This window comes from Penicillium oxalicum, chromosome I (assembly GCF_001723175.1).
Source record: "Penicillium oxalicum strain HP7-1 chromosome I, whole genome shotgun sequence".
Classification (NCBI taxonomy): Eukaryota; Fungi; Ascomycota; class Eurotiomycetes; order Eurotiales; family Aspergillaceae; genus Penicillium; species Penicillium oxalicum.
Window position 1 is genome coordinate 2,925,584 of NC_064650.1, and position 27,360 is coordinate 2,952,943.

Genomic DNA, 27,360 nt, shown 5'->3' on the forward strand with positions numbered 1-27,360 from the left:
CCTATGATGTGGTGTTGCCCATCGGCTAAAGGTGCGAGCTCTTCACGGCACGGCTGATTTTGCTCTTGACGATCTATTCCCGTCATGGTCAGGTGCAGATCAATACTTTCCATGGCAAAGATGGTTGCCGTTGCGTAGGGGCATTTAAATGAAGCAGTCTCCAATGCGCGGGGGAAAGGACGAAGAACATTTCTTACCCTTGGATTTTGACAGGTTTTTGCATCATCGTGCTTGACCGTCTCTGCTACGGGCTTATCAATAGGCCCGAGGTCACTTTCAGTCGTGTCTAGCGAATAGTGTCAAAGAGAAAACAGTGACTATGGCGGTTTGGCTGCAGCTGGTGACTGCACTTGTCATCGCGCAAACTGCGGTCGCCAACCCAGTTCCCGAGACTCATCCCGATGAGCTGGTGAACCTCAAGCAACGCGGCTCGGCCGCTCAGGGCTATACTTCGCCTCCGTACTATCCAACTCCTCAGGGTGGGTGGACGTCCGACTGGTCCGAAGCGTACACCAAGGCGCAACAGGTTGTGAGCAAGATGACTCTTGCCGAAAAGGTGAACTTGACCACCGGTACGGGCTTCTTCATGGGCCCCTGCGTAGGTCAAACTGGTAGCGCTTCACGATTCGGTATTCCAAACCTCTGTCTGCAGGATTCCCCTTTGGGAATACGCAATTCGGACCACAATACCGCCTTTCCAGCGGGAATCACGGTGGGCGCAACGTTCAACAAAGACTTGATGTACCAGCGAGGCGTGGCTATTGGCGAGGAAGCTCGGGGCAAGGGTATCAACATCCAGCTTGGTCCAACTGTCGGCCCGCTTGGTCGCAAACCTCGAGGGGGTCGCAACTGGGAGGGTTTCGGTTCAGATCCCAGTCTTCAGGCCATCGGCGGCGCCCAAACGATCAAGGGTATGCAAAGCACCGGTACCATTGCAACGATCAAACACTTCATTGGAAATGAACAGGAGATTCATCGGATGAGCAATGTGGTCCAGAGAGGGTACTCATCAAACATTGATGATCGCACGCTGCACGAGATATACCTCTGGCCTTTTGCCGAGGGTGTTCGTGCAGGGGTTGGGTCGTTGATGGCGGCATATAATGATGTAGGTTCTGCATCTCCGTCCGTGAATTCATGCTTTCCTCGGCTAATCTACTTCGCTGGCAGGTAAATAGCTCCGCGTGCAGTCAGAACAGCATGCTCTTGAATGGAATTTTGAAGGATGAGCTGGGCTTTCAAGGCTTTGTGATGTCGGACTGGAGTGGCCACTACACTGGAGTGGCATCTGCGTTATCTGGCCTGGATATGTCCATGCCTGGCGATGGTGCCGTGCCGTTGCTTGGTGATAGCTATTGGGGCTCCGAGCTTTCACGCTCTATTTTGAATGGAAGCGTCCCTGTGTCTCGCCTGAACGATATGGTAAGTGATAAATACCTTTCTGTTCTTGCTTGTGACACAAGGAACCGGGCTTGAAAAATACTGACACTGTGCGACAGGTGACTCGCATTGTGGCTACGTGGTACAAAATGGGACAGGACAAAGACTACCCGCTGCCTAATTTCTCGACAAATACCGAAGATGCAAAAGGGCCACTCTATCCAGGCGCTCTTTTCTCCCCCAGTGGAGTTGTGAATCAATTTGTCAACGTTCAGAGCGACCATAACATCACGGCACGTGCTGTGGCTCGAGAAGCAATTACTCTTCTCAAGAATGAAGACAACATTCTTCCACTTGCCAAGAATGCATCGCTGAGGGTGTTTGGCACAGATGCAGGTACTAATCCCGATGGAATCAATGCTTGCGCAGACAAGGGTTGTGATAAAGGCGTCTTGACCATGGGCTGGGGAAGTGGCACTGCCAGGTTGCCTTATCTTATTACACCTCAGGAGGGCATTGCGAACGTGACTCAGAACGCCAAGTTTTATATCACGGACTCGTTTCCCTCTGGCTTGACTGCGGGTGAGGATGATATTGCTGTGGTTTTCATCAATGCTGATTCAGGCGAGAATTACATCACCGTTGAGGGGAACCCCGGTGACCGCACCGCAGCCGGTCTCTCTGCCTGGCATAACGGGGACAACCTTGTCAAAGCGGCGGCGCAGAAGTTCTCACAGGTCGTGGTGGTCATCCACACCGTCGGTCCGATCATCATGGAGGATTGGATTGACCTGGACTCGGTTAAGTCCGTGCTCGTCGCCCATCTGCCTGGTCAAGAAGCCGGTAATTCCCTCGCCGACGTTCTTTTCGGGGATCACAGTCCTAGCGGACATTTGCCGTACACCATTCCTCGTCGCGAATCCGATTATCCAGATAGTGTGAGCATCATCGATCAGCCCTTTGGTCAAATCCAAGACACCTATACCGAAGGTATCTATGTGGATTATCGCCACTTCTTGAACGCGGATATTACTCCGCGCTATTCCTTTGGTCACGGTCTCTCTTACACGAGCTTCAACTTTACCAGCCCTACCGTTTCTGTCGTCACCCCACTCAGCTCTGCCTACCCCCCGCCCGCATCCTCAAAAGGGCCCACGCCCGTATACAGCAACTCCATCCCAGCTGCATCGGAGGTTGCCTGGTCGTCATTCAAATTCACGCGGATCTGGCGCTATCTCTACCCTTACCTCGATAACCCCGAGAAGATCACCGCTTCGAACAATTATCCCTACCCAGATGGGTACAGCACTACACAGAAACCACTGCCACGCGCCGGTGGAGGGGAAGGTGGCAATCCCGCTCTCTTTGATATCGCCTTTTCTGTCCAAGTGGGTGTGAAAAACACGGGCTCTCGACCTGGCAAGGCCGTCGCGCAATTATACGTGCAACTTCCTTCCAGCCTGGGCGTTGACACTCCTGCACTTCAGCTTCGCCAATTCGAGAAAACAAAGACCCTTGCTCCGGGCGAGTCTCAAACTCTGACGCTCGAGATTACACGAAAGGATGTCAGTATCTGGGACGTTGTCACGCAGGATTGGAAGGCACCCATCAATGGAGAGGGGATCAAGCTGTATATTGGAAACAGCGTTGCCGATACTCCGGTCTCGTGCGTTGTTGGTGGAGGGTGCTCCGTCCAGTAGCAGCGGCGGTCTTGATCTTTTTTTTCACGGCAGAGCTCAGCGAAGCAGTATTGGAAGATGTTGTACGGGGTCATGAGTCTACAGCAGAGTGAAGCGACACTGTAGAAATGGCAAAATCTCATACCCAACAAGGTTTTTTCTTATTTCAATTGATTAATTGAGCACGGTCGAGAGCTAGACTAAGAAAATCTGTGAGGTTGAAATGATCTTGATGCGTGAGGTCAAAAGCGCAAAGAGGAACCTAGTAGCTTGCGCTACGCCGATACTCCACGGTACTCATCTACTACTAGATATTCTACTAAACCAAGCCCCAAGACGATGTGAACATAACAGCAATTCTCTTGTTTTAACTACCCAGTAGTATTTGGTGACTTCTCATCGACACCCTAGGCGGAAATCGGCTGCACGTTCTGAATGATAGCCTTTTTCTCCTGGTTCAAGCCAGTCACCGTCTCCACATGCTCCTTGTTCAAACGCGCCTTGAGAATAAACGCCGAGAAGAAAAGTCCCGCGGCAGACATGCACGTATACAGAATCCACATATTTCTCAAACTCCACGCAAACGCCTCCCTGACTGCACGCAGCTGTGCTGGGTCGTCAATCTGACCAATATACTCGATATTGGCAGCGGCCGAGTTACCCGTCATCTGCTCAGCCAGACTCTCCGACATGCCCGTAGCCAAAAGACTAGGCTTCATTTGACTCATACTGTTCTGGAAGACGACACCGCCAATAACGATTGACGACGCTGTGGCCATGTTGCGGACGAATCCCAACGTGGCTGTTGCAGTCGCAGTGTCATCTTGAGAAACCATCGCTTGGATGGCGATGATGGGAGTTTGAAAGAGGAATCCGGCGCCAGTACCGCTGATCAGCTGGTAGCCGATGATCTCGCCGAGAGAGGAGTCTACATCGAGATGGATGTACAGACCATTTCCAATGACCATAAGAGCCAGTCCTACCCAGATGAGCTCGAGATATCGACCGGTTTTGTGAATGATTGCGCCGGTGACGATGCCGCAGATTGCTTCTGCGAGAGGGAGTGGAAGAATCAACACTCCTGATCGCATTGGGGAAGCTTGTTTCACCGACTGAAGATACAGTGGCATGTAATATTCGCCCGCGATAAAGACCTGCAGTTGCGAGACAGCCAATTAGTGTGCTTTTCTTGGGTTGGAGATTCAACAGAGCGTTTAGCGAATCAACTCACAAATCCATGTGCAAAAGTCACCGCCAAAGTAGCAACGTTCGATAAATGTGAGAAGATGTTCATCGGCATCAGCGGGTACTTTGCCAGGCGTTTCTCGCTATAAATGAATAGCAAAGAGCAGGCGGATCCAAAAACGATCAGGCAAATGACCTGAGTCGAGCTCCATGCAAACGTCTCTCCGCCGAAATCGAGACCCAAGAGAAGCATCAGGGTCAGACCTAAGATCGAGACACTGCCGAACCAGTCGATAGCCTTGACACCGTCCATGATCTTTGTCTGGGGGTTGTGGACGTCCAAGAAGAAGAAGAGCAGAATAAAAGTCAATCCGGAAACGGGCACGTTAATCCAGAAATTCCATCTCCACGAGACGTATTGCGAGAAAGCACCGCCGAGAAGAGGCCCGATTCCACCGGCGAAAGCCCACATGAATTCCATCAAACCGAGGTACAAGCTTCGATGTCTATTGGCAACATTAGTTTGAGATGATAATGCGAAAAAAAGCCACTAGCATCATCAGGAGGACTTACCGAACGCTGAAAAGGTCCGAAATGATAATGGTGATCAACTGCAAAAGACCACCTCCGGCAACACCCTGGATGATTTTGTATCTTGGTTAGCCTGTCAGCTCTCTCTGCTATAGGAGATATGCCCATGTCCCAGATATGAGGCACTCTAGTTGCAAAAAATTCATTCAACATACCTGCAAAGCACGGCCCGCAATCAGCATCTCCATGTTCACAGCCACGGCGCAAATAATCGAGCTGACAAAGAACCAGGCCACGGCGATCAGCAAAATCAACTTGCGACCCCAAATATCCGACAATTTGGCCCAAATGCAGGCTCCAGCCGCATTTGCAAGCAGGTAGGCGCCGCCGATCCATGTATAGCCCGCTGCAGAGTGCAATTTAGCCGCAATAGTTGGGATCGCAGTAGCAAGAATAGTCTGGTCCAAGGCAGCAACAAGCATAGCCAGCTAAATTCCCCCAAAAAAAATTCAGGGTCCAATTCGTTGTGCACAGTATCGCTTTTGGAGACTTTAACTTACCGACAGCGCCGTCATGATGGCGACAATGCGCAGTCTACCTCGAGTCGAGGGCGAGGCCTCTACCATTTCCATATCTGAGGCCATGATTGCTCACTCGACGACGAGATCTTCTTTGTTTCAAAAGAACACACAATGGGGATTATGTTGATGCTCGCTGGCAAGCCGTCGCTGTCTTGAGCCGTCCACTTTTTAACGGCGTGAGAAGAGCGGGGAATTCCTGACTCCAAATAAAAAGTTTTCTTCGTCGTCTCTTTCCGTCTCCATTCTGGGCCCTTTTTTTTCCTCCTCTTGAATTGGCGGAACCCCGGATGTCTCCGCTGCGTGGGCTTCGACTCGTGGTCAAGTGGGGCGCAGAGACCAACGAGCGACAAGATTCTCGAATCCACTGCCGAGGATGATATTATCGCGGCTTAGTGGCCGCTGGGCATGCAGCTTGCAGGCGGAAATGAGTCACGGTGTTTGGCGGTTATCTGCGAACTAAGCTAAGCTGCTTCTCTCTAGATCTATAGAAAACTCTACGATCCAAGACTGACATGTCACATTACACACTCAATCTCAATTCAGAGACATTGGTCAATCCCGAGACTAAAGCCAGGTAGATCGTTTTTCGCGCCACCGTGCCGAGCTAAATCATGAAATTGCCACATTTCTAGTAACCATTCCAGCTACACTGTTGTAAGTTTCACCGACTCTTTGAACCTGAATCAGCATCATGGCCACATCAACATCTACCCTGCTGCATAGGCCAGCATAGACCGCTAGGTCGGTCGAGCCAAAGCACAGCAGCCCCACCAGTATCCCAAACTTTTAGCGTCTTCTTCGAATTCTTCTTTGCTTTTATACTTGTTTCTCTCTGTCAAGGATTGAGTAATTTCTCATGAATATGTGCCGGGATGGATGGAGTCGTACTGAGCAATTGCTAGTAATCGACTTGCTATGTCTATCACCGGGTATTAAAAAAAACAAACACAAAAGACGAATATGAAAAAAAGGAGAATATGCTCAATTGACGCCTTTCTCCGAACCTCTTACATGCCTCGCGCAATTGGACTTTTTCTTCTTTTGGTCACACTAGACGGTACTGATCGGTACTCTTTATACTCAATATCATCTCTCATTACTAGCATTAGCAATTAATATAATCGAAATATCCCAGAATAGATCATTTCTGGACGAGTACAAGCGCTGTACCTTGCCTGAAATTTTTCCAACAACTCTGCCGCCGGCTGCCATTTCTCTTCCAAAAGAAACAGAACAAACCTAGTTGAGACTTTGAAAGTTCTCCTGTCTCGGCGAGACTAGGAAAGCGCTCATGAACCTCCAACATGATAAGCCTGCGCGTCGTGCCCAAAGCAAACACATAAGCTTATCCATCGAACACGTTGAAGCAGGCTGTAAACCAGGCACGCTAGTACATCTTTCATTGGAATCTCTCCGGGCGGCAGATCAACGGAAGTAAACACATAGCTCAATGTGGCGCTAAAAGTATCCATATTTGCTGTGCTCTGCTGCAATTCACGCGCGCCCGCGGAACGTGTCAGCTTTCATGCCGGAAATTACGTCCGTGAGGATTCAAGTCACTGTAAGTCGGTTTTTCTTTGGCTGATTTAGACGTATTCAGGAGATCTGACGTGTCTTTTTTTTTCCTTTTTGGATGAGTGGAAATCTTTACGTTGAACATGCCACTTGTTTCTGACTCTGGGCATCAGCTTTTCCGTGGTCGCCTGCCAGGTTGTTGGGTAAATCGAGGCTGCAAAATACATCTCGATCTTAGTACTACAAGCTTTGTAAAACTAGGTCAATCATCATCCCGAGTCACTAGAGTTTAGCTAAAGCTAACATCAAATTAAGTCTCGATACTAGGTTATGGAAACTTTTCTTTCTGATTTAGGAACGCGAGTCTCGAGGACGACTTGAACGTGGGAAATTGCTGCGTTTACCAAGGAGATTTCGAAATTGAGAACGTCTTCTAGACAGGTTAGGTGCGGTCCCAGTTCCCGGTCTTCAAAGGGCTACACAACCAGCCCCTCAAGGAAATAGATTGATCACACGCGATTCTTGTCGTATATCGGGCGGCTGAAGATCGCAGTGTGAATCAAATCTCATCACCATATGACTAGGGCCAGAAATAAGCCCTTGATTTGTACAAATTACTATACCACAGCGGTTTAAATCACGAGCGGTCGGGAACTCGCGTCGCGTTGTTGATTTTTTAAGGTTATCTCAGAGACGGATCCGACCGTCGGGTTCATTGAGATCTGATGAGATCTATCGAGATTGGTTGACGTCATCCTATTCCGGCATCGCTCGAATCGCCGATGGAAAGATCTCAAGCTCGGGCCCAGATTCCTAGCAGATAGACTTGTATCTTATTTCTCTTGTGGGAGGCATTCATGTCCGAATTGCATTGAAGTCGAGGTACGAATCGCTTTTTCGCAAACATCTACTAGTACACCGTGCCGAAGGTCCAGAGGCTGGGAAGGTGTGTGCGTGTGGAAAGGAGACAACACCACAACCCTTATCACGCTGCTACCCAGCGACACGACCGAGGATGAAGAAATCCAGCTCCCAAATTGTGGTCTTGTACTGGCATCGGACAGACCTCCGACTGCATGATTCACCCGCGCTCGAAGCTGCCCTGGCTTTGAAACCATCCGTTTTCATCCCCGTTTGGACATGGGATCCGCACTACGTGTACAGAGCGCGCGTCGGGCCGAACAGATGGAAATTCCTCATGGAATGCCAGTCTGATCTGTCCAAGTCTTACACCAAGCTCAACGCCAAACAGAAGCTTTGGGTCGTCCGCGAAGCACCACAGACCGTTCTCCCCAAGCTATGGGAGAAATGGGGAATCACGCATCTGGTCTTTGAAAAGGATACGGACGCGTATGCGCGCGAGCGCGATAGCACAGTCATCCAAATGGCCGAAAAGGCGGGCGTCGAAGTCGTCACGAGAATGGGTCGCACGCTGTTTGATCCGGATGAGTTGGTTCGGAAGAATGGGGGGAAACCCACTATGAGCATGAGCCAGGTTGAAAGAGCCATGGAGAAGATTGATGGAGGGAAGCCCGCTCGACCGGTGGAAACGCCGCAAAGTGTTCCGGATCCCTGGAAGGATGATCAGATGAATTTAAGTGATTTGGACCACGAAATGGCTGATTCGAATCCGGATCTTAATGCGGAGCACCGCGCAAATGAAGATCGACAATATGATGAGATCATGGGACCTAACAAGGACTTTGGAGTGCCGACGCTGGAGGAGATTGGAATTGATCCCTCGTCGGTCCAGGCGCCCCATCGCGGGGGAGAATCCGCAGCGTTGAAAGAGCTTTCCCAGTTCATCGCCGATGAAGAATACATTGCCACGTTTGAGAAACCCAAAACCTCCCCGGCGGCGTTCGAGCCGCAATCAACAACACTCTTATCACCACATCTCCATTTCGGCTCTTTGTCCGTCCGGAAATTCTGGTGGGACGTCCAGGACGTTATGGAGCGGCGGAAGAAGACTAAAAAGCAAAATGCAGGGCCTCCTGCCAATTTACCTGGTCAACTGCTCTTCCGAGATATGTACTTTGCTGCACAAGCAGCAGTGGGGGCCCCATTTGCAAGAGTGGAAGGAAACTCAGTCGTCCGCTTTATCGACTGGCACTTGCAATCCAAGCTCGTCCAGTCGGAGGAGAAAAAAAACAAGAAGCACGGAAAAGGCACGGAGAAAGGCGACGAGAATATACTCCCTGCTCGAGACTACGAAGTCGACTCCTCCGAAGCAGAGGAGTGGTTCCAGCGATGGAAGACCGGTCGAACGGGCTTCCCCTGGATTGACGCGCTCATGCGTCAGCTCATTACAGAGGGATGGATTCACCATCTCGGCCGACATAGTGTTGCGTGCTTCTTGACCCGTGGTGGTTGCTATATCAGTTGGGAACGGGGTGCGGAAGTATTCGAGGAATACCTGATCGACCGTTAGTAGAGTCCACCGGCACTTTTTCTCTCCCTCCCCCGGATTATAATGGATAAAAGTCCCTAACTTTCACATTGATATTTCCAGACGAAACTGCCTGCAATGCAGGAAATTGGATGTGGCTCTCTTGTACCGCATTTTTTGCCCAATTCTATCGCTGCTACTCCCCAATCGCCTTTGGTAAGAAGTGGGATCCCAACGGCGACCTCATCCGTCGCTATGTCCCTGAATTAGCCAAGTTCGACAAAAAATATATCTATGAGCCGTGGAAAGCCCCGATTGCCGACCAAAAGAAATGGGGATGCAGAGTCACGAATGATGACAAGGACACTGCAAGTGGAAAGGGGGGCCCACAGGTCTATCCCAAGCCGATGTTCGATTTTGATGAACGCAGGCAATTTTGTCTCGACAAGATGAAGGCAGCTTATGATGTGGGTCTGTACGGGAACGACAAGAAAGTGTTAAATGGTGAATGGAAGGAGTTATTTGGTGAGGATGGAAATGAGAGAACTGATGAGCCCGAAAAGAAGAAGAGGAAGACATCGAGCTGAGGTTGGGGTAGACGTCAGTGACCCTTGGACATCAAAGATGGCCACGAGATTCGTTGAGACTGATAATTTGTGATGGGATGAAAAGGCTCTTATCGTCTATCCATTCCGCCCGGAAATGAATGGAAAGTCAATTTTCGCATGGACCGGCGGTATTTGCAGGAATAGCCGCCGAGGCAATTTCATCGAGGTGGAGGCTCAGAAACGACAATGTAAGGAGTGTGTTGAAGGTCTTTTCGGTTGAGGAAGCTCAAAGCAGGAGAATGAATCAAAGATCTAGAAAGGTCAAATGCATATGCGATTCTATTAAACTTCTCAAAGCCCTCAAAATATCCTTCCTGTTAATGGTACAGAGTGGGACCACATCAACTCCAGCCTCGAAAATGACCAAAAAGACACGCGAGGAAATAAGAATGACACCTAACAGAAAACAAGGGCTCTCATGCGCCTGGACAGAATTTGATGCCGGCGATCATACCGCAACATCGTGTGGCAACTGGGGATGAAAAATGCATTATTTACAAAACATACCACCGCTCCTCAGAAGAAGAAGGAGTAGACAAACACCAGCACCGTCACGGCAGTTGCAACCGTATATTCCAGTTCAAACCAGGCAGCCTGGCCTCCAAACGCAATTTTCTTGCTCTTCTGAGTAGGGTGAGCGACGCCCGTCTTGGGGTCGCGCGTCAACAGCTCCTCCCGGTCTGGCATTGATGGAGGATCGATCGCATACGACACGGGGGTCCAGAGCGAGGTGCAGAGGAAAAGGAAAGTCATGGGAGGCCAGAAGGCATGGGTGATCATGCAAATCACCACACCCTTGAAACTGTTCTCGACTTGGAAGCAGCGGTACGTTGAGATGACGACCGCGATGAGAGTGACGTAGACAAATGCAAAGTGGAAAAAGGCCATGAAATTGAAGAGAATGACGCGGAGGCGGACAAACATGTTCTTGCGCAGCTTGGCGTCACGCTCGTTCAGGGCAGAGCCAAGCGAGCCGGTGGGCTTGAAAGCCTGCGTCTGGCCGCCGAGCCAGGAGGGAAGCATAAAAGAACGAACGATACACAGAGCAATGTAGGGTGACATCCAGAGCTGGTAGCGCGAGCCACGCTGGCCGGTGTGGTAACCAGCAGGGATGAACAGAGCAAACTCACATAGACGGTTGGCAATGGTCGTTGCGAAACAAGTCCAGATCAGCCAATGAAGCTGGTCCTGGTTTGCGTATGCGACAAGCTGCTTACCCCAGAGGAGGATGATAGGGATGGCAAAGAGCGACGCAGTAAGCAGGAGAGTGTACAAGCTCAGAGTCGCATACAAAAATCCGGAGAAGCGCTGCGCAAAGGACATTTTGCGAACAGCATCGCCCCAAAGACAGAACTTGAGCTTGAACGCGGTGTCGACCGTGCCAATGGCCCAGCGGGTGCGCTGCTTCAAGTGACCGCCAAAGTCCTCGGGCACCGTTCCGAACTGCAATGGCTCGTGAATATATGCAGTTCTCCATCCTTTGCCCAGCATAAGGGTCGAAGTCGCGACATCCTCGGCGAGGGAGCCGAGAGGGAAGTTGCCAATCTGATCAAGAGCCTCACGTCGAACAACATAGCCAGAACCCGTGCACCAAGCCACACCCAGCGCGTCTTTGATCGGTTCAATCACGTGTACGAAGAAGTCGAGACTTTGGGCAAGGGGATCAGATGCAGGGGTATTGTAAAAGAGCTGGGGCGGACATGCAAGGGCCATTTTGGGATCCACCAGCAGGTGCGGGAGCACGGCACGAAGCCACTGTTGTTCGGGGATCTGCGACAAGTTAGATTTGGAGATTTGAAGATGCATGGGCCAAACCCGGTCCTTGCGTCTATGCAGACGCCTCTCCACTTGTGAGAAGTGAGGCCGAGCTTGATAAAAACAATCCAACTTACCATGTCTGCATCGAGAGCCGCCATGAATTGACCGGCTCCACCGGGCAACGTGTGCGTCTGGTCTAGACCATAGTTCAGGTTACCGGCCTTGAAATGGTGAGGCTTTCCAGGGATCTTCTCGCGGGCCATGTAGTAGAGATTGGGATAAGTCACGGCAAGGTTTTTGACGGCCTCTTCCAGCGAGGCGGATCTGCCGTCGTCCAGCACGATCACCCGGAAGCTCTCCATCGGATAATCCTGATCGATGGCACCGCGAACAGTGTCCATGACCACATCATCCTCCTCACCGCAGCAGGTCACAAACACGTCGACAGTAGGGCATTCATTGCCGGTCAGACGAAGCTTTGGTCGACCGCGCTTCTTGGCCGCCATCATTGTCCAACAGTTGTGCATCAGAGAAGGAACCATGACCGCAATTTCGATACCGACAAACACCCATGCCCCAGCATAGCTGACTCCCGCGGCGTTTTGAGCCGAGATAATGCAGTAGATTCGCAGACCAAGGTAAAACAGATAGATTCCGGTGTTGGCAAAGGTTAGCAGCGGGGTGAACATGAAGACAACTCGTTTCCACCCCTTCCAGATGTCAACGTCATCGCGATCGTTGATACGGGCAATCGATCCAGATTGTACCCAGTCTTTGGTGAAACTGGGAGACGTGGGCTTGCTGACCAGAGGAAGACGGCCCAAACTTGCGGAGCTATCGAATTGAGATTGCTGGTACTGTTGCCCAGTAGTCAAACATGTTAGACTTGATCGCTGTGGTCTGCGCGCCGCCTGCCAGATTCATAAAGAGCCAAAAAAGATCTTACCAGTGTTGGAGAGGCAGAGCGAGAGGCGAATGGGGAATTCGCAAATGACTCTGGGCCATAGGAAGTGCGGGGCGTGGGAAAGAGGCCAGGCGAGGAAGTATAGTCCGGGGGATTATGTCCCAGACCTGGCCTGTAAGGAACGATCGCAGGCCTCGACGAGTGTTGATCTTGTTGAAACTGAAAGTCAAAGTCGGGGCCCTGGTCGTCGTGAGCCCCAGGACTCCGGTATGGTCGAGGACTTTGCAACTCCACCATCTCCTCTGGTTCCTGCTGCGTGTACGGGTTGTTGATAGAGTAGGAACTCGACGTGTGAGCCGCCATGTACGGCTGCCCACCATGTTGTCCGTTCATCATGGAATAATGTGGACGAGATTCGTCCAAGTTGGGCCTGATCCTTTTTGGAATCTCTTGTCTTCACAATCAAACAAGGAATAAAGCTCCGCGGCCGAGGCGCTGAGCAGCAATAAAGCGAAGAGTAGGCGGGCCCTCAAGCGGAGGCTGTTGTTGGACACAGAGGATGCTGATGTTGAAGAGAAGTCACCTCCACCATCAAAGCTTTGCGAGTAGCCTTGGTTCCCAGAGAGGTGCAAACGAATGGGATCAGCTCTGAGAGCTAAGACGCTGAGTATCGAGGAGGGGTGAGGTAGTAGTTTGAAGCGTATGGATGGAAAGGAAAGAAGGAGTCAGGAACAAAGTCGTGGTCTCGGTGGAATCACGGGCAAGAAACGGGCCTGACTACCAGCGAGGCCCAGCCATTGGACCTGCAGCTACACTCCAGTACCAGACCTGGACGTTGCAATTCCCCCAGCCGTGGGCCGAGTGCAGCGGGCATACGTAAAAGGGTACAGTACCTCCACTCCAGATTGAGAAGTCCCCTCCAGCGTAGAGTGTGCCTGGAAAACAAGATCCGGCCTTCTGGGTTCGTCTCGAATGAGACTGGCACAACCCAGGCCGAGTGGGTATCGCAGCGAACGAATGGTAAAAGAGGAATCAAAGGGTGAAAAAGACAGATAATAGTGAAGGCCCTGATTTCTATTTTTCTCTTTTTCCTTTTTTTCTTTTTTTACAAGTCGGCCGTGCGTTACCAGAGCCCCATCCTCGACGATCTTGATTGAAAGTCTCGGATTTCAACTATTCTTGCAGTACGAAGAACTGGTGGGCCGGTTCCGTGATATTCCAGCCGAGTTCTAGCGATCCCCAAATCTAATGTATTCCAGCTTTGGTCTAATCAAGCACAAAATGCTTCCCTAAAAGTGTAGTGTACGCGCAGCCTCAGATTTACTAGGTTAGGTGTTCTGGTACTTTTGGGTTGGGTTCGCCGAGAGGAGTCCAGCTAGTGCTGCGCAATCCTAATAATACAGGTCGTCGCAGGCCCAGATCGAACGCACGATAAATCGCATGCCGTTTTTCTGCGTGCGGGAAAAGAAGAACAAGAAAAAAAGAAAAAGAAAAAAAAAACATATCACGCCGAATGCAGTTCGCAATGTGAAAGCCGCCAAGCCTTGTCCAAGGGTTTCATCGCTGATTCGACACTCATCTGCCACGAAGAGTACCAGAGAACAAGTCTTGAAGGCAGTACGAGGACCATCCGAGAGGAAAACTCGGGCTGGAGGGGCTCCATGCGACGGATGGCGGTTGGCTCTCATTTCCGAATATTGCCCACCCCAACCAAATATAAAAATAGCACTCATAAAGAAAAATCAATCATTTCACTTAAAGACATGTATGCAATTCTGTTTTCGCTCCAGTAAAGTTTAATCTTGTACCATATCAGATGCTGTTTTTCAGCTGATTGGACGCAGAAAATGGGAATGTCACATGTTCTCGGGCGCGATCTTGAACGTCCGATTATTACCCACAATCACACCAGATCCAGCCACCGAACACAGTGATCTGTCAATGCCAACTCACCCAGGAGACCGTATGCCCAGAGATAAATCTGCCAAAGATGTGAAAGATGGATTAGTATACGTTGGTTCGACGTGTGAAACTTTGTCTCACCATCCGAAAAGCAAACTCACTCATCCGTTCATGCTCTCGAGTTCTCCGGTGGTCCAGATCCCTTTTGGCTGTGGTTTATTCATGATTACAGCCACTTCCGCTTGCGTCATCATTGCCCGGCCACCCTCGAACCAAAACCCTCGCATGGACCCCACTTCGAATTGATCCTCATGAAAACATCGAAACCGACAGTGGTCAAAGACGATCATTTCTGAACACGGCACATACTCTGATAATCATGTTTTACCTTGTGATGTCCTGTTGATCTATCGCAGCTCGCATCATCTGCTCCATCACTTGTTCCTTGAGTATCTCCCCCCTACAGTCGCCGGTGGCTTCGGTCCGGGTCACAACACATACAAGCACAACCCTTTGTTTTATCTGCGCAGACCAACCCAGCAAAGCCCAGCAGGTCGCATCTCTGGGTGGCGATATTTGACCCACTACACTACCGCGCCTGATCCCGACTCCGTGCATATAGACACCAAGCATTTTGATCTTTGCGTCCGTAGAGACCAAGAGGTGTGTTTTTTAATCAGAGCAATGAGCATTATCAACTCTGAAGCTAGAATGAGGGCTATCTACATTGTAGGTGCTCCCATTAGATTCTGTCAACCAATACAGGTTCGTACTTACAGAACCATACATCGGTGCAGTATGGATCTGGCTAGGAACAGCCGAGAGCACCCGAAGTCCGACCTGGTTCCGTGTTTTCACATGCAGTCCGACGACAGATGATTGGTAGTGTTTCATCCCCTCGCCCTTTTCCGATCTTACTCTCTTAAATTTTCGACTCCGATGATTGTGACTTTAGGTCGTCGTCGGCAAGAGTTTCAACTGCACATGGGGATGCTCCCACCAGACCTTGCCCAACTCACCTCTGATCGTGATGGCTCCCTTCCCATCTCTGTCGATGATGAGGGGACTCCCATGCATCGGTACTCCGGTGATCTTCCCGACTAGTGCTTCCACTTGTCAAGCCATCGCGCTTAGAACGATGAACTAGAGACTAGCCAGTCACAAAGTCCCGAGAGCGACCGCGCCTCGCACTAAATCTTTAGGTTGACGGGTCCACTGCACCTTGCTGGTCAGCCGCAGCTGACCAGTCACAGGCCATCTTGCTCAGGCACCCCGTCACCGATTCGACCCTCGCAGGCGTTCAAGCTACGAAATAGAGTCACACTACTGCGCGAGATGCAGGGGCTGTCCCTCTGCAATCCCACACATGTATACCTTTTGGATGCGGGTGTCACGTATCTCCTGTAATGGGACAGCAGGCGTGCGGGATGATAAGATCAGGGTACAACGCCCGACACACCACCGAACACCCCATCGTACTCGACCAATCCATCCTTCGCATTCGGAAATACACACACGCAAACGAGAGAAGGAAAGGCAAAAAAGAAGAAAATAGAAAAACTCACACTGGACTGCGTGGCGTCCCATCGTCCCCACCCATCCCATTGCGGCCGATTCTGTTCCACTTGTAGACCCACTTTCCATCTCCACCCGGTGTGTTCCAGGCGCCCAATCCACACGCTTTGTCCATTGGAGTCAACTGATCACCGGGCACTAAGCGTCTGACCCATGCGTCGGAGGTACAGAATCCTTCGCCTTACATACTGGGTTACGTATGTACTGCTCTCCTGGGCCCTGAACCTGCTCGTCTGCAAGCGGAGGGTCTACCACTCGACCGCGAGTGCAGCGCCCAGCGGCGCACCAATCGTTGCCGAGCGGCTCTTCGAGGTTCCGTGGTCCCCTGCCGTCGTCCAGGTCCGGGCCTGGCAAATGGGAAAAGACTCGACCGAGAACAATCACCATTATGTGAGACCTCGTGGAATCAGCCTGGGCCAGCTCCCAGGTTTCCTCATCTTTCACTTTCTTGGGACAGCTGGAGTCAGTCCTTCACAAGACCGATTCATCAGGGATCACAAGACAGCGCTCCCTCAAAGTTCCTTCAGATTCCCCAGAGCTGCCGCAGTCAAGGAAGAGAAGACCCGAACTCGGTAACTGGCCTTGACCACTGGGCAATCTCCGCAACTGCATTCAGATGTCGCTTTGAATATTATTATTCTATTTCTTTTTTTTTCGAACGGTTTTGGATCTTTGATTCACCCAATTATCCTTTCGAGCCATTGTCACCTCCCCACGACTCTCCCAGCGGCCCTTCTCGCCATCACAATCCTCGACATTCGATCCGGCGACACAACCCTTTGTCACGATCCCAATTCTTCGCTCATCCGAACCCGCGTCTTTCTGTCTGTTGATCGACCATTACAGAGGGGGGCCAAATCTCAACATCACTATGGCGTTGCGACTGGTTGTCAATACGGTCTTGTTGGCCATTCCCATCGGAGGCTCGTTGGGCGCATTATTCGGCATCGACGCACACCGGTCCGCGACAGGGCAAGCCCCTCTGTTCAATGGTGATGGCTCAAATTCAGGCTCGAGCTCGGGGGGTGGTGGCCACGATAGCACCGGCGGAGGCTCTGGTGGCGGCAGCTCGACGACGGATAACGGCGTGACCAACACCGAATACTGCCAGCAATTTTATGGCGTATCGCCCCCGTCCAAGCACGGTCAGCTTTACACATGTGAGTTTCCCCAGCTCGCATCTCGCGAGTTGTGCGGGTGTCGTGGCACTCGCCAATCCGTTCACACATTGTCACAAATCGGGTTCGAGGATGAATCAAAATTTCCCGGCTGACCACTTTTTCTAGTCAATCCCAATCAATGGGGTCTGCTACCATCCACGGTGGGAGGGCTCTGTCTCAATGTGAGTCAAGCCCGATCATGAGCGCCAGTAAACAGAGCAAGCGGGAACTGACGATAAAATGCTTGCAGGTCACAACGTTCGACAACCAAACGTACGCGTCCAAATATTCTGCTCCTAGCTTCTCCGTGACCTGGCAATTCGAACCCGGCCCCGCAAACCAGCCGGTGCACGCGTATCCCAATGTCATGGTGGACAAGGTTCTGCCACTTGAATTGGGCAAAATGTCGACGGTGGACTTGGATCTGGCATGGAGTTACGCTGTTGGGGACGAAGTCTCCACCACCACTGACGAGAATGCCTTGGCCGCAAATCAAGTCGCTGCCAACGTTGCCATCGATATGTTCTTCGATTCGGATCAGGACTCCGCACAAAACAGTTCGCTGGCCAGCTACGAAGTCATGGTTTGGTTTGCCCGGTTCGATAAATCACTGACTCAAGTGATTGGTGAGCCCAAAGGAGTTGTCACAACCAAGACCGTCAACGGTACAAATTTGTGAGTTCTACCAGCGACAATCCAGGGCCACCAGAGAAAGAAAAACTCCGGGGAGGCGGTAATGCTAACACCAACGCCCTCGGCATGCACAGTGATCTCTACGTCGGCCAAAACACCAACCGCGCCGGCAGCACGCTGAACGTCTTATCCTGGGTTGCCAATCCGTCGACGACGACCTTCACGGGCGACATCTACCCGCTCATCACCGACCTCTACACCTTGAAGGGTGACGTCTACCCATCGAGCTCTGACTACATGGGAATCTTCCAATTCGGCACCGAAGCCTTCCGCGCCGCCCAAAACGTTACTTTTTCCGTCCCCAAATTTTCAGTCGACATTGAGTAGAACGCGTCTGATTTTCCGGCATTATCCCCGCATAGAGATTCCTTGTATATACACCGCCATTTTCTTTTTTTTCTCTTTTCGTCTTTTCTGGTTGCCATTTTTCCTACGCGTACAGTTTCTGCTGTGCTATCATCATCTCATCACGACCAAGCCAGCCATGACATTTCATATATTTCTAATTCATTTGCCATATCTGTGGGCTTGCGGTGATCATATCTATTGCTGCTTTATATGGCTTTGCTTTTTTTCCCCAAGACGTGAATCCTTGAACAGTCCATGGCGTCGATGGATCGGCACATATCAGCAGATAAACTCACAATCTATCTCAATATACACGCAGGTCCCCTTATCGTTTGACTTGGCCAGGACGCACGGTGCGAATAGAGTGATGCCCTGCATGACTCTATTGACCGGTCTTGGTCCGCAATCGTGATCCAGTCGAATGTTGTGATTCCTATATATCTCAACCTAGCACCTAGATGTCAGGATTCTTGAATCTTTTCCGCATAGAGACGTCCTCACCCAGACTTTCCAAAGTCGCTCACGGACGTCTTTATTTTGGATGAGTATCTCGCCTTCGTTTCGAGACCCATGAAGAGTTGGAAACTAACTACCTCAGTACATCGTAGTTTGAATAGAGACGATGCTCGATCTGGGATATAATGACATACACTCCTTCCTCTGGAGATTGTGGAATGAAAATTGTGTCGACTATTTGTGGTGTGTGTACAGGATGTAGTGCGTACTTAGGTATATCGGTCCGGGCTGCTCGAGTACACAACATCTGATCTGATTCCATGCCTCGACTACCTACTTCATTGGACCTCGCCCGGTTACAAGTACAAGAATGCATTGATACGGCAGCGCATCGGCTGGGATACATAGGTCCATACATGTAGATACGTATGTAGATAGCCTCCATACCGTACATCAAATATCAGCCTACTGGCTAGCTACAGTAGTCAACTGGTAAGTATTTTACCCGATGCGAGACTGTAATTTTTACACAGAATTACAGAGGGGTCCACAGTTGATTTCTCATCATAGGCTTTGGGACATGATGCAGCAGATGTGACTTATCGCAAGGAAAGTTGAAGCTAGCAACAGTAGGTGTAGCAAAGCCAACGCATGACGATAGAAGTATATCAACCTGTTGGTATAAAACCCATAGACCCTTCATGCCACGGGACTATACCTTATTTTTCCGGGAGAGCACTTCCACGGAGGCTGATGTTCCCTCGCCCTACTACGTACCAATATCGACACTGATCATCCTCGGTAACGATGATCCGATTCCCCAGAAGTCTTTGGGAGCCTGACATTCGAAAAGTTCGTTGAAAATCTCATGGTCCCTATTTTCACCAGAATATAAGATTTTTTTCACGTTTCCGACCAGATGAACTTCAGAGAAGCGCTCGAGATCCGGAGTTTTACTTGGAAAGAAAGCATCGCCCAGGTGATATTTGTTTTTCAAGTCTTATCTCATCAATCGAGCACGCGGAGTAATTAAGGTTGTTCTCGTACATAGAAAAAATAATCCCCGAGGAAGACTTGTATCGATACACCAGACATTGATGGCTGTAAGCAAATTGGTCCGTAATTCTTTTCGGGCAGCAGCTCATTCAGGCTTCAATTCAACCAGATCGAACGAAGAAAGCGAACTTGAAAAGCGCTATTTGAAATTCAACTTAAAACAGCTTCTTGACGTCGCCAATGGGGTTTGCAATGGGGCCCAGTATTGCAGTTGCTCCGATTCTGTCGAGAACAGTGAGATTGAACTCCAGCTAACGTCATTCAAGGCACCAGAGTTACAAAGTGCGTGGAAGGCCTGCATAATAAAGTCTTCCTCTTGAGAATGGATAATGGGTCTGAAGTTGTTGCGAAACTCCCAAATCCCAATGCCGGACCTGCACATTTTTTGGTTGCTTCTGAGGTCGCCACGCGTGAGCTGATAAGATGTTCGGAGTCATCTAGCGGTTGTTCCGACGCTAAAATGGATAGTAGCTTCGTAATGTATTGGGTATTCCCGTTCCTCGGGTGTTATCTTGGTCTTCCGATGCAGCGAACAATTCGGTCGAGGCCGAATATATCATCGAGGAGAAGGCCCCTGGTGTCCGACTGGGTTCTGTGTGGAATTCGTGGCCTCGGAAGCTGAAGCTACAATTGATAACTCAGGTGGCCGACATAGAGAACACATTGACCACAATTAATTTTGACAAATACGGTTGCATCTATTTCAAAGAAAACTTGCGCTTACTTGTCGGGGAAGCAGAAGACATTCATACACAGAGTGGTGGATCAGACATCCTCGAACGATTTTCCATTGGGCCGTTGACCACGAACGAACTGTGCAGTGGATCTAGGAGGGACATGAAATTGGACCATGGCCCTTGTAAGTTGATTGACCGTCAACTGTCCATTCCCTTCTTTCTAATAGTACCGCTTTCTTGCGCAGGGAAACATGCATTCGAATACACCCGTGCGATCGGCCACAATGAAATGATGTGGATCAAGACAAATGCTGTTCCCCGAGAGAACTATTACCAGCCTGGCAAGAGTGAAGAAGTTCTCGAAGATGGTATCTCACTCTTGGAGAGATATATGAAAGTCGCCTCTTATCTTGTCCCCCAGCCCAACGATCAACCGTCCTCTACCAACGTTCTCTGGCATCCCGACCTTCACCTGGATAACATTTTCGTTGATCCAGATACCTGTCAGATCACCCGCATCGTGGACTGGCAATCAGCGTCCGTTGCCCCAATATTTTATCAATCTGGCGTTCCCCGAATGTGTCGACATCCCGGACCTTTTCGGGAAGGCTGGGTCGTCCCTGAGCGACCAGATGGGTTCGAAAGCTTGAGTCAAGACGAACAGAAGCGGATTGATGACGATTTGGAAAGTGAAACCATGCACAAATACTACGAGGCGCAGGTTTATAAACGAGCACCTCTTCATTGGGCGGTACTTCAGCAACCAGCAACTTCTATCCTCCGGAAACCCGTTAAGCTCGTGACTGGAGCGTGGGAAAATCGAGACCTATTCTTCCTGCGTGAAGCACTCATGAACATTAAAGTTCATTGAAGCGAGTTTTTCCCTGACACACCTTGCCCGATCGGTTTTAACAGCGAGGATATTGAGCTCCATTCTCAGGAAGAGGAAAATATCAATGGTGTCGGGCGTATGTTGTTAATGTTCCGAGAGGAAGCTGTACTCCCCGCGGATGGAATGGTTGATTCTGAAGACTACGAGTCTGCCCGTGAAAATTGTCGCAAGATCAGAGATATCTTGATTGGGCTGGCGAAGGATAAAGAAGAAAAGGAGCTGTTCAATAATTTATGGCCGTACAAAGAGTGCGAGAATACCTGAAATTCAACGAAGATGTATACTATAATGTTTTCAGATAGATTTGGGCAAAATAACTTGTTTCGGAGCAAAAATTTCCCTCGTGCGGATCTGCCCTAATACGTAGATCAGGCTGACTCTTCAGGCATGTTGCTCGCTCGACGTTCCGCTCCGTCTTGGCTTGCCTGTCATCATCGTGCTGTCCGTGTGATATCGGAATCCGTAGGTAGGGGTCCCAGTGTGCCTACTGAGTGCTGCTGACAGCTTCAAGGAATGTCAATGGAGGGAAGATCACCTAGTCCTTTTGTTTTTGATTTTTTCTGAGACTGTTCGTTAAGTATTTTGCTTTCTCTCCTTGGACAACTATCAAAACAACATCACCTTGTCGCAGTAAATAATCACTTGTGGCAGTCCACTAGGAGAGACCATTTGATAGGTCCAGGCCTCGGTCCGATCAATCCGTGTTTACGACATGAGCTAGCAATGGCCTAGAGCAGCAACAAGACGCTATCCATTGGTCAGGGTATTGTAGATAATCATCCAGCACACGACTCTCAATTGATTTGACATTCGTGCACGACTAACTGATAAACAAGATCCGAGGCTCGACCACGAGAGATTGTGGCGTAAGTGGCTGTGATTGGAGATTTGACATTCACGCAGATCCCGTCTTTGTGTGACGATGTACGCTCCCGCTTTCTCAGAAACCCAAGTTGATTGAGTGACCTTGACTCCGCGCTGGAGGAGATGGACCGACTACGTTATTCACAGGGTGAGAGAGGTGGTGGTGATAGGCGCGACGCGAGCCGAGTCAGATCGAGCTTGGCCTGGACGGCTCTATGATTAAGTTGGTGTATATGATTGGCCGTGCAGTAAAGTGTCCCGCTCAGAAGTGTTCAGTACCTCTCGGCTACAAAAGATGTGTGAAGGATCGACGAACTATTCCACTCCCTTCGACGGCCGCTAGACGGCGGATCAGGATCGGAAATCGAATCAGGGGCTGAGTTGTCGCGCCCAGGATTGAAACATTACGCATTTGGGGTAAAGATCTACGAGACAGTGCGAAATCGCGCCGCGCTCTGCCGAGGCTGGCTGAAAATGTATCCCCCCATTACCACTTTCCGGGGGGTCCTACAGGGTGTCCCACGCGATCATCGAGACCTACTCAGCTGAGCTCGTGTGGTTGAAGTGGATCATCATGTAGGATCATTGAAACGCTGATGTTCATTGGCAAATCAACTCCCACTCTTGCCTCAACTTCTGCAGCTCTTTCTGCACCATGACATAACTTTTCGGAGTTGTGGAGGGATGAGCGACCATCGAGTCGCAGGTGCCATGTCGAATATTGAGGATAAAAGCTCTCTTCCCGCCTGCTTTGCGTGCGCAGAGGCAGAGAGTATTGATTCTGTCGAGATTCCCTTTTTCTCCTTATTTTTGATCATTTCTCCAAAGTGTTTACTCAGACCATTATTTGACGATGTAAGTCCATCGACGCGAATTTCAAATCGGCCTTGCAAAACTCTCATATTAAATGGATCGCTAGGTCAGAGAAGCCATCTATCAACATCGCCGTTCTTGGCCACGAGAATTCTGGCAAGTCGAGCCTTATTGGTAATTATGCTCTTGGGGTCGAGTAAATTGGCCTGTGAGCTTTCCCGAAGTTGACTGCGATAGGTCAATTGCTGCTAAGCCTGGGCAAGGTGGATGACGAATACTGGGACCGGATTGCGCAGGTAAGGATTCATCTGCCAATCTCTCAGCGACGGCTAACAAGGTCCCCGTAGGATTGCCAGGATGCAGACAAGGACTACACTGAGCCTGCCTGGCTTTGTGACACCCTCGAGGACGAGCGCGAACGCAACTGCAGCACCGATATCACTACTCGAATGGTCGAGACGGAAAAGTACAAGTTGGTCCTTACTGGTATGTCAGACCCGCTGGCTCTGAAGAGGAAAAAGTCAGTTAACCGGATCATGGATAGATGTTCCCGGTCGCCGCGAATACGTAAAATCCGCCATCGTTGGACTTTGTGGAGCCGACATTGCCCTTGCTGTGGTCTCAGCGACCGAAGAGGAGTTTGGCGAGAATTACAAGCGAGAGGGACAGCTGCGTGAGCATTGCTATCTGGCAGGCTTCATGGGGGTGAAGACATTGGTTGTCGCGATCAACAAGATGGACCTCTGCGGCTGGTCTGAGCAACGCTTTGACGATTTAGACTATGAGTTGGGCAGATTCGTCTTAAGAGCCGGTTTTCATAAGGATCTAGTGAAAAGAATTCCTGTCTCGGCCCTACAGCAAGAGAACATCACAACCGCCCCCGAGAACGCATCCTGGTACCATGGGCTTACGCTGATTGAGGCCCTGGAGAATCTTCCGCGGAGAACAATGATCGAGCGACGCAGCTCTGGTAAACCCCTCCGAGTTGCTATTCAAGTCGTACGCCAGGTCCCTTCGGTCGGAACTGTTGCATATGGCATGGTTGCTTCAGGGACGCTGACACTCGGCATGTCGGTGACTGTTTTTCCCACCGGCGACACGTTCGAGATCTATTCGCTCGAGTCTTTTGGCGAGGCCATAGATGAGGCCACTCCCGGTATGATGGTGGCTTTCACCCCGAGTGATGATAGCGTCGAGTTACGACGAGGACACGTCGTCAGCGCGGCCGGGGATCCTGCAGTGGGCTGTAAATCCTTCATCGCTAGTGTGATCTCCTATCATCCAGGGAGGATTCATAATGGCTATACGCCAATCGTTCACTGCGGGACGGCCCGAGTGCCCTGTCGCATTGAGCTTTTACAGCGCGCCGATATGAGGACCGGGCGAATGTTCGAGGAAAAGCCGGAAGAATTGAGGAGAAGGGAAGGGGCACTCGTCAGGATGGTGCCTACCAAGCCGATGTACGTTGGAGATCCGAGCTTGTTCCGCACGCTTATTATTCGGGACAACGGAAGCACCGTTGGGCTAGGGAGGTTATATAAGATAGAAGAATTTGCGTAAGTGCTCGGTGGAAACATTCCCTCGCAATGTTAATGCAAGACTCTTTTTCGCTGCCAAATACGATCGTACGTTCTTAAGTCAGCTTGATATGCCTCTGTTCACTCAAACTCAGTGCCTGTCGATGCTCTTTAGCAACCTAGTCGGTTAGGTGCCCTCGCTGAGTGGTTCACAACGATAGGATCTTCAAGGCTCGGCTAGAATGCATCCACAAAGACTGCCTAGCTTACTAAACAGACCTGTGATAGTGACAACTCAAAAGTGCCCCGGACACAATGGTCGCTATGTGATTAGTCAAAATTCCAAAAGAGGCATGAACTAGACACATTCTCTATTGGCGACAAATTGAGTTTCATCAAGCTTCATCCGAAAGAAATTGGGAGTCTCTCACGAGGGCTGAAGAGCAACCATGATGCGGGTAGATAGACTACTGTGATTAGCGCACGATGCATGATTACTGCTTGCTTGCCTCTTATGCTTGTATTCTTTACTTTTCGAGTAGTTGTATACCTCCCTGAACAGTCGCTGCGTTGGCTGAAGGGCCCGTCCGAACTTTCTCAGGCAGGCGATCTCTTTTGTGGCGCCAGCAGTGAGGATTGACAAAGAATCTTGGACTTCTCTCGATCTAGTATGAGCATCTTCCGATTTCTTCACTGCTAATCGAGAAACTTACATGTTCCGCGCCCAACCGATAAGTCAGGTCTTTTTCCATACCACAAGGCAAGCGAAGTATCGGGCCCAACGCAGAACGAACGGGCAGAGCTTGAGCTTGAAACAGCAATTCGACCCTCATTCTTCGGCAAATCATTGCTGTAGTACATGTACAAACTTCCACTTGCTGGAAACTGCAAGCTGAACAGACGTGACTCGAATTGCACGAGGTTTGAAAGTATAGTCTTTCTTTCTTGTCCACATAAAGTATACCAAATATCCCCTAGGTTCTTTCCCTGCACAAATTCTATAAACATGTATTCTGTCCCCGCAGAATTATCCGCCCCGCTAGAATACCGAAAGATTTTCGGAACTGGGATACCCTGAGAGCGAAGAAAGTCCATGGTTGCGACTTCACTCGCAATTACCAGAGATTTTGGTTCGGTGACCGGATATAAACTCCGTACCACAAATCGAAAGCCATCTCGCGCTGTGACGATGAACCTACGGTTGAATCCTCCTTCGGCAAGCTTCTCGAATCCTATGATGGCCAAAGCTGCAAGGCACTTGAGCTCAGGGACATTGAAAGGGCGTCTCCTCTCACGGTCGGTGCCTCAATGCATCATTACAACCAGTCCCGACAGATCAGTCAAGTGGCTCAATACACTCGATGTGCCGGTTTGCAACGTGCATCCATTGCCCGGACGTGTACTCGAACAAGTCGCAATGTTCGGTTATCTTCTTAATTGTAGAAAAAGGGTTGAGAAATACCCGGATGATCTTACGGCTAGGGGTCAGTATATTGAGAGAGCTACTGATCAAAGTTCCCTGTAACTGTTTGGCCATGGCCGGGATGGCTCATGTGTAGGTGCAGGGCTTTAGGTTCATATGGGTCATGGCTTGTTCTTTTGAGGTTGGAGACTACGGGTCATACTGCGATGGAGGACAAACTGCCTTAGGCAATAAATGCTGATATAATCATGTTCCTTCAGTACGAGTAGCAGAGTCCATCAAAGTTGAACTGGTTCCTAGACTCAGTGGGCAGTGCCCACTGGGCACAGACTACTTGTAGGACCGAGCACTATTTGACGTCTTCTGGCAGTTACTTACCATGCTCGCACCTTGAGAATAGATGCTGGAGTTGTGTTGGAGTAGTCAAGCGCTAGCTCTTGTCTAACAGTTGAAATATATCATTGACCGTTTCACATACCCGCTCTACTTTAAATTGCTTCCGTAACCGCCCGAGCAACTACGCACGCCAAAAGAACTACCGGACACACAACAACATAACTCGAGATGAAACCCAGGAGAGTGGCTATGTGCCTAGGATAAGTTACATGACTTGCTTCAGTAACATCTTTCTATGGACATCCTACAAGCCTCAAAAGTGCAGTTCTTAGGGGAAACTTCGATTCAAGTTAAATTGAGAATGCTTTGTTTCTTTATTTCTGTTGAAAAGTTGTACTTTCCAACGGTCTCAAAATCAGCCTTGAAAATTGGAAAGAAAAAAGATCAAATTTGCAGATATGACTACTGTCAGCTACTAGAAGACCCGAGTGGTTTGTTTTGATCTCTGTTCGCAAAGAAAACTAATGATCGCCGGCCACGAGAGGCGTGTGTCCCCATCGTTCAACCCTTTCCCTGTCTGGTCAGTTCCGCTGCACATATTGAAGCTCGTCAGGAAGGGTAGTCAGCCTGGCTCGGCTGAAATGACCTTGAATCTGCCCTGAGGGGCTATTCCTAGACACTAAATAGTACCGGAGAATTGATGGCAGGGCCACTGAATGTGGAGAACTTGGAGGTGAATGTGGAGGCTGGCAGATTCCCCAGATTTCCGATTATCCCGAACTTTTAGCGACTGATCTCAACAACTGCGCAACCCTTTTTCTCCATCCGTCTGGTCATGGGACCTCAAATCTCAGACATCCAGGATGCTCCGGGGTGCTGTTAAGGCTGCGTATGGAGCAAGATTGGCAATCTTGATGTGAACCTTTTTTACTCAAGGGTGACATTATGGGTACATTTTTGGTGCGATGCCCGACAACACGGATCGAGTTTGTCTGCATTGTAAGGCACATTGGCGATCTCAATCGGGAGGTATATTCCCCTCCGCCTACTCGAGGTTATTCTTTTCGCTTGAACGTTGTCAGGCCGGGCAAGCAGCATCTTGCCGCACTGTTTGCATT

General features: G+C 50.0%; 6 protein-coding genes across 6 annotated transcripts; 4 read left to right on the top strand and 2 right to left on the bottom strand.

The window, feature by feature from the left end:
- Window positions 1–319: 319 nt before the first annotated feature.
- On the top strand, window positions 320–3,080 carry POX_a00961 (putative beta-glucosidase; the record flags this gene model as incomplete). The annotated part of the gene is made up of 3 exons (XM_050109892.1): window positions 320–1,108; window positions 1,171–1,422; window positions 1,500–3,080. 3 exons carry the CDS (start codon window positions 320–322, stop codon window positions 3,078–3,080), a joined length of 2,622 nt encoding a protein of 873 aa, XP_049973660.1.
- A 386-nt stretch (window positions 3,081–3,466) lies between these two features.
- POX_a00962 (Efflux pump dotC) lies at window positions 3,467–5,419 on the bottom strand (the record flags this gene model as incomplete). The annotated part of the gene is made up of 5 exons (XM_050109893.1): window positions 3,467–4,213; window positions 4,291–4,750; window positions 4,818–4,882; window positions 4,991–5,263; window positions 5,336–5,419. The coding sequence occupies 5 exons, from the start codon at window positions 5,417–5,419 to the stop codon at window positions 3,467–3,469; spliced, it is 1,629 nt and encodes a 542-aa protein (XP_049973661.1).
- A 2,467-nt stretch (window positions 5,420–7,886) lies between these two features.
- Window positions 7,887–9,847, top strand: POX_a00963 (uncharacterized protein; the record flags this gene model as incomplete). Its single annotated transcript, XM_050109894.1, has 2 exons — window positions 7,887–9,297; window positions 9,384–9,847. 2 exons carry the CDS (start codon window positions 7,887–7,889, stop codon window positions 9,845–9,847), a joined length of 1,875 nt encoding a protein of 624 aa, XP_049973662.1.
- A 537-nt stretch (window positions 9,848–10,384) lies between these two features.
- On the bottom strand, window positions 10,385–12,923 carry POX_a00964 (uncharacterized protein; the record flags this gene model as incomplete). Its single annotated transcript, XM_050109895.1, has 3 exons — window positions 10,385–11,638; window positions 11,761–12,483; window positions 12,573–12,923. 3 exons carry the CDS (start codon window positions 12,921–12,923, stop codon window positions 10,385–10,387), a joined length of 2,328 nt encoding a protein of 775 aa, XP_049973663.1.
- Window positions 12,924–16,160: 3,237 nt separating this feature from the next.
- POX_a00965 (uncharacterized protein) lies at window positions 16,161–18,187 on the top strand (the record flags this gene model as incomplete). Its single annotated transcript, XM_050109896.1, has 5 exons — window positions 16,161–16,579; window positions 16,854–17,167; window positions 17,294–17,349; window positions 17,418–17,842; window positions 17,935–18,187. The coding sequence occupies 5 exons, from the start codon at window positions 16,161–16,163 to the stop codon at window positions 18,185–18,187; spliced, it is 1,467 nt and encodes a 488-aa protein (XP_049973664.1).
- A 1,855-nt stretch (window positions 18,188–20,042) lies between these two features.
- On the top strand, window positions 20,043–21,268 carry POX_a00966 (uncharacterized protein; the record flags this gene model as incomplete). Its single annotated transcript, XM_050109897.1, has 3 exons — window positions 20,043–20,130; window positions 20,250–20,579; window positions 20,643–21,268. The coding sequence occupies 3 exons, from the start codon at window positions 20,043–20,045 to the stop codon at window positions 21,266–21,268; spliced, it is 1,044 nt and encodes a 347-aa protein (XP_049973665.1).
- Window positions 21,269–27,360: the final 6,092 nt, after the last annotated feature.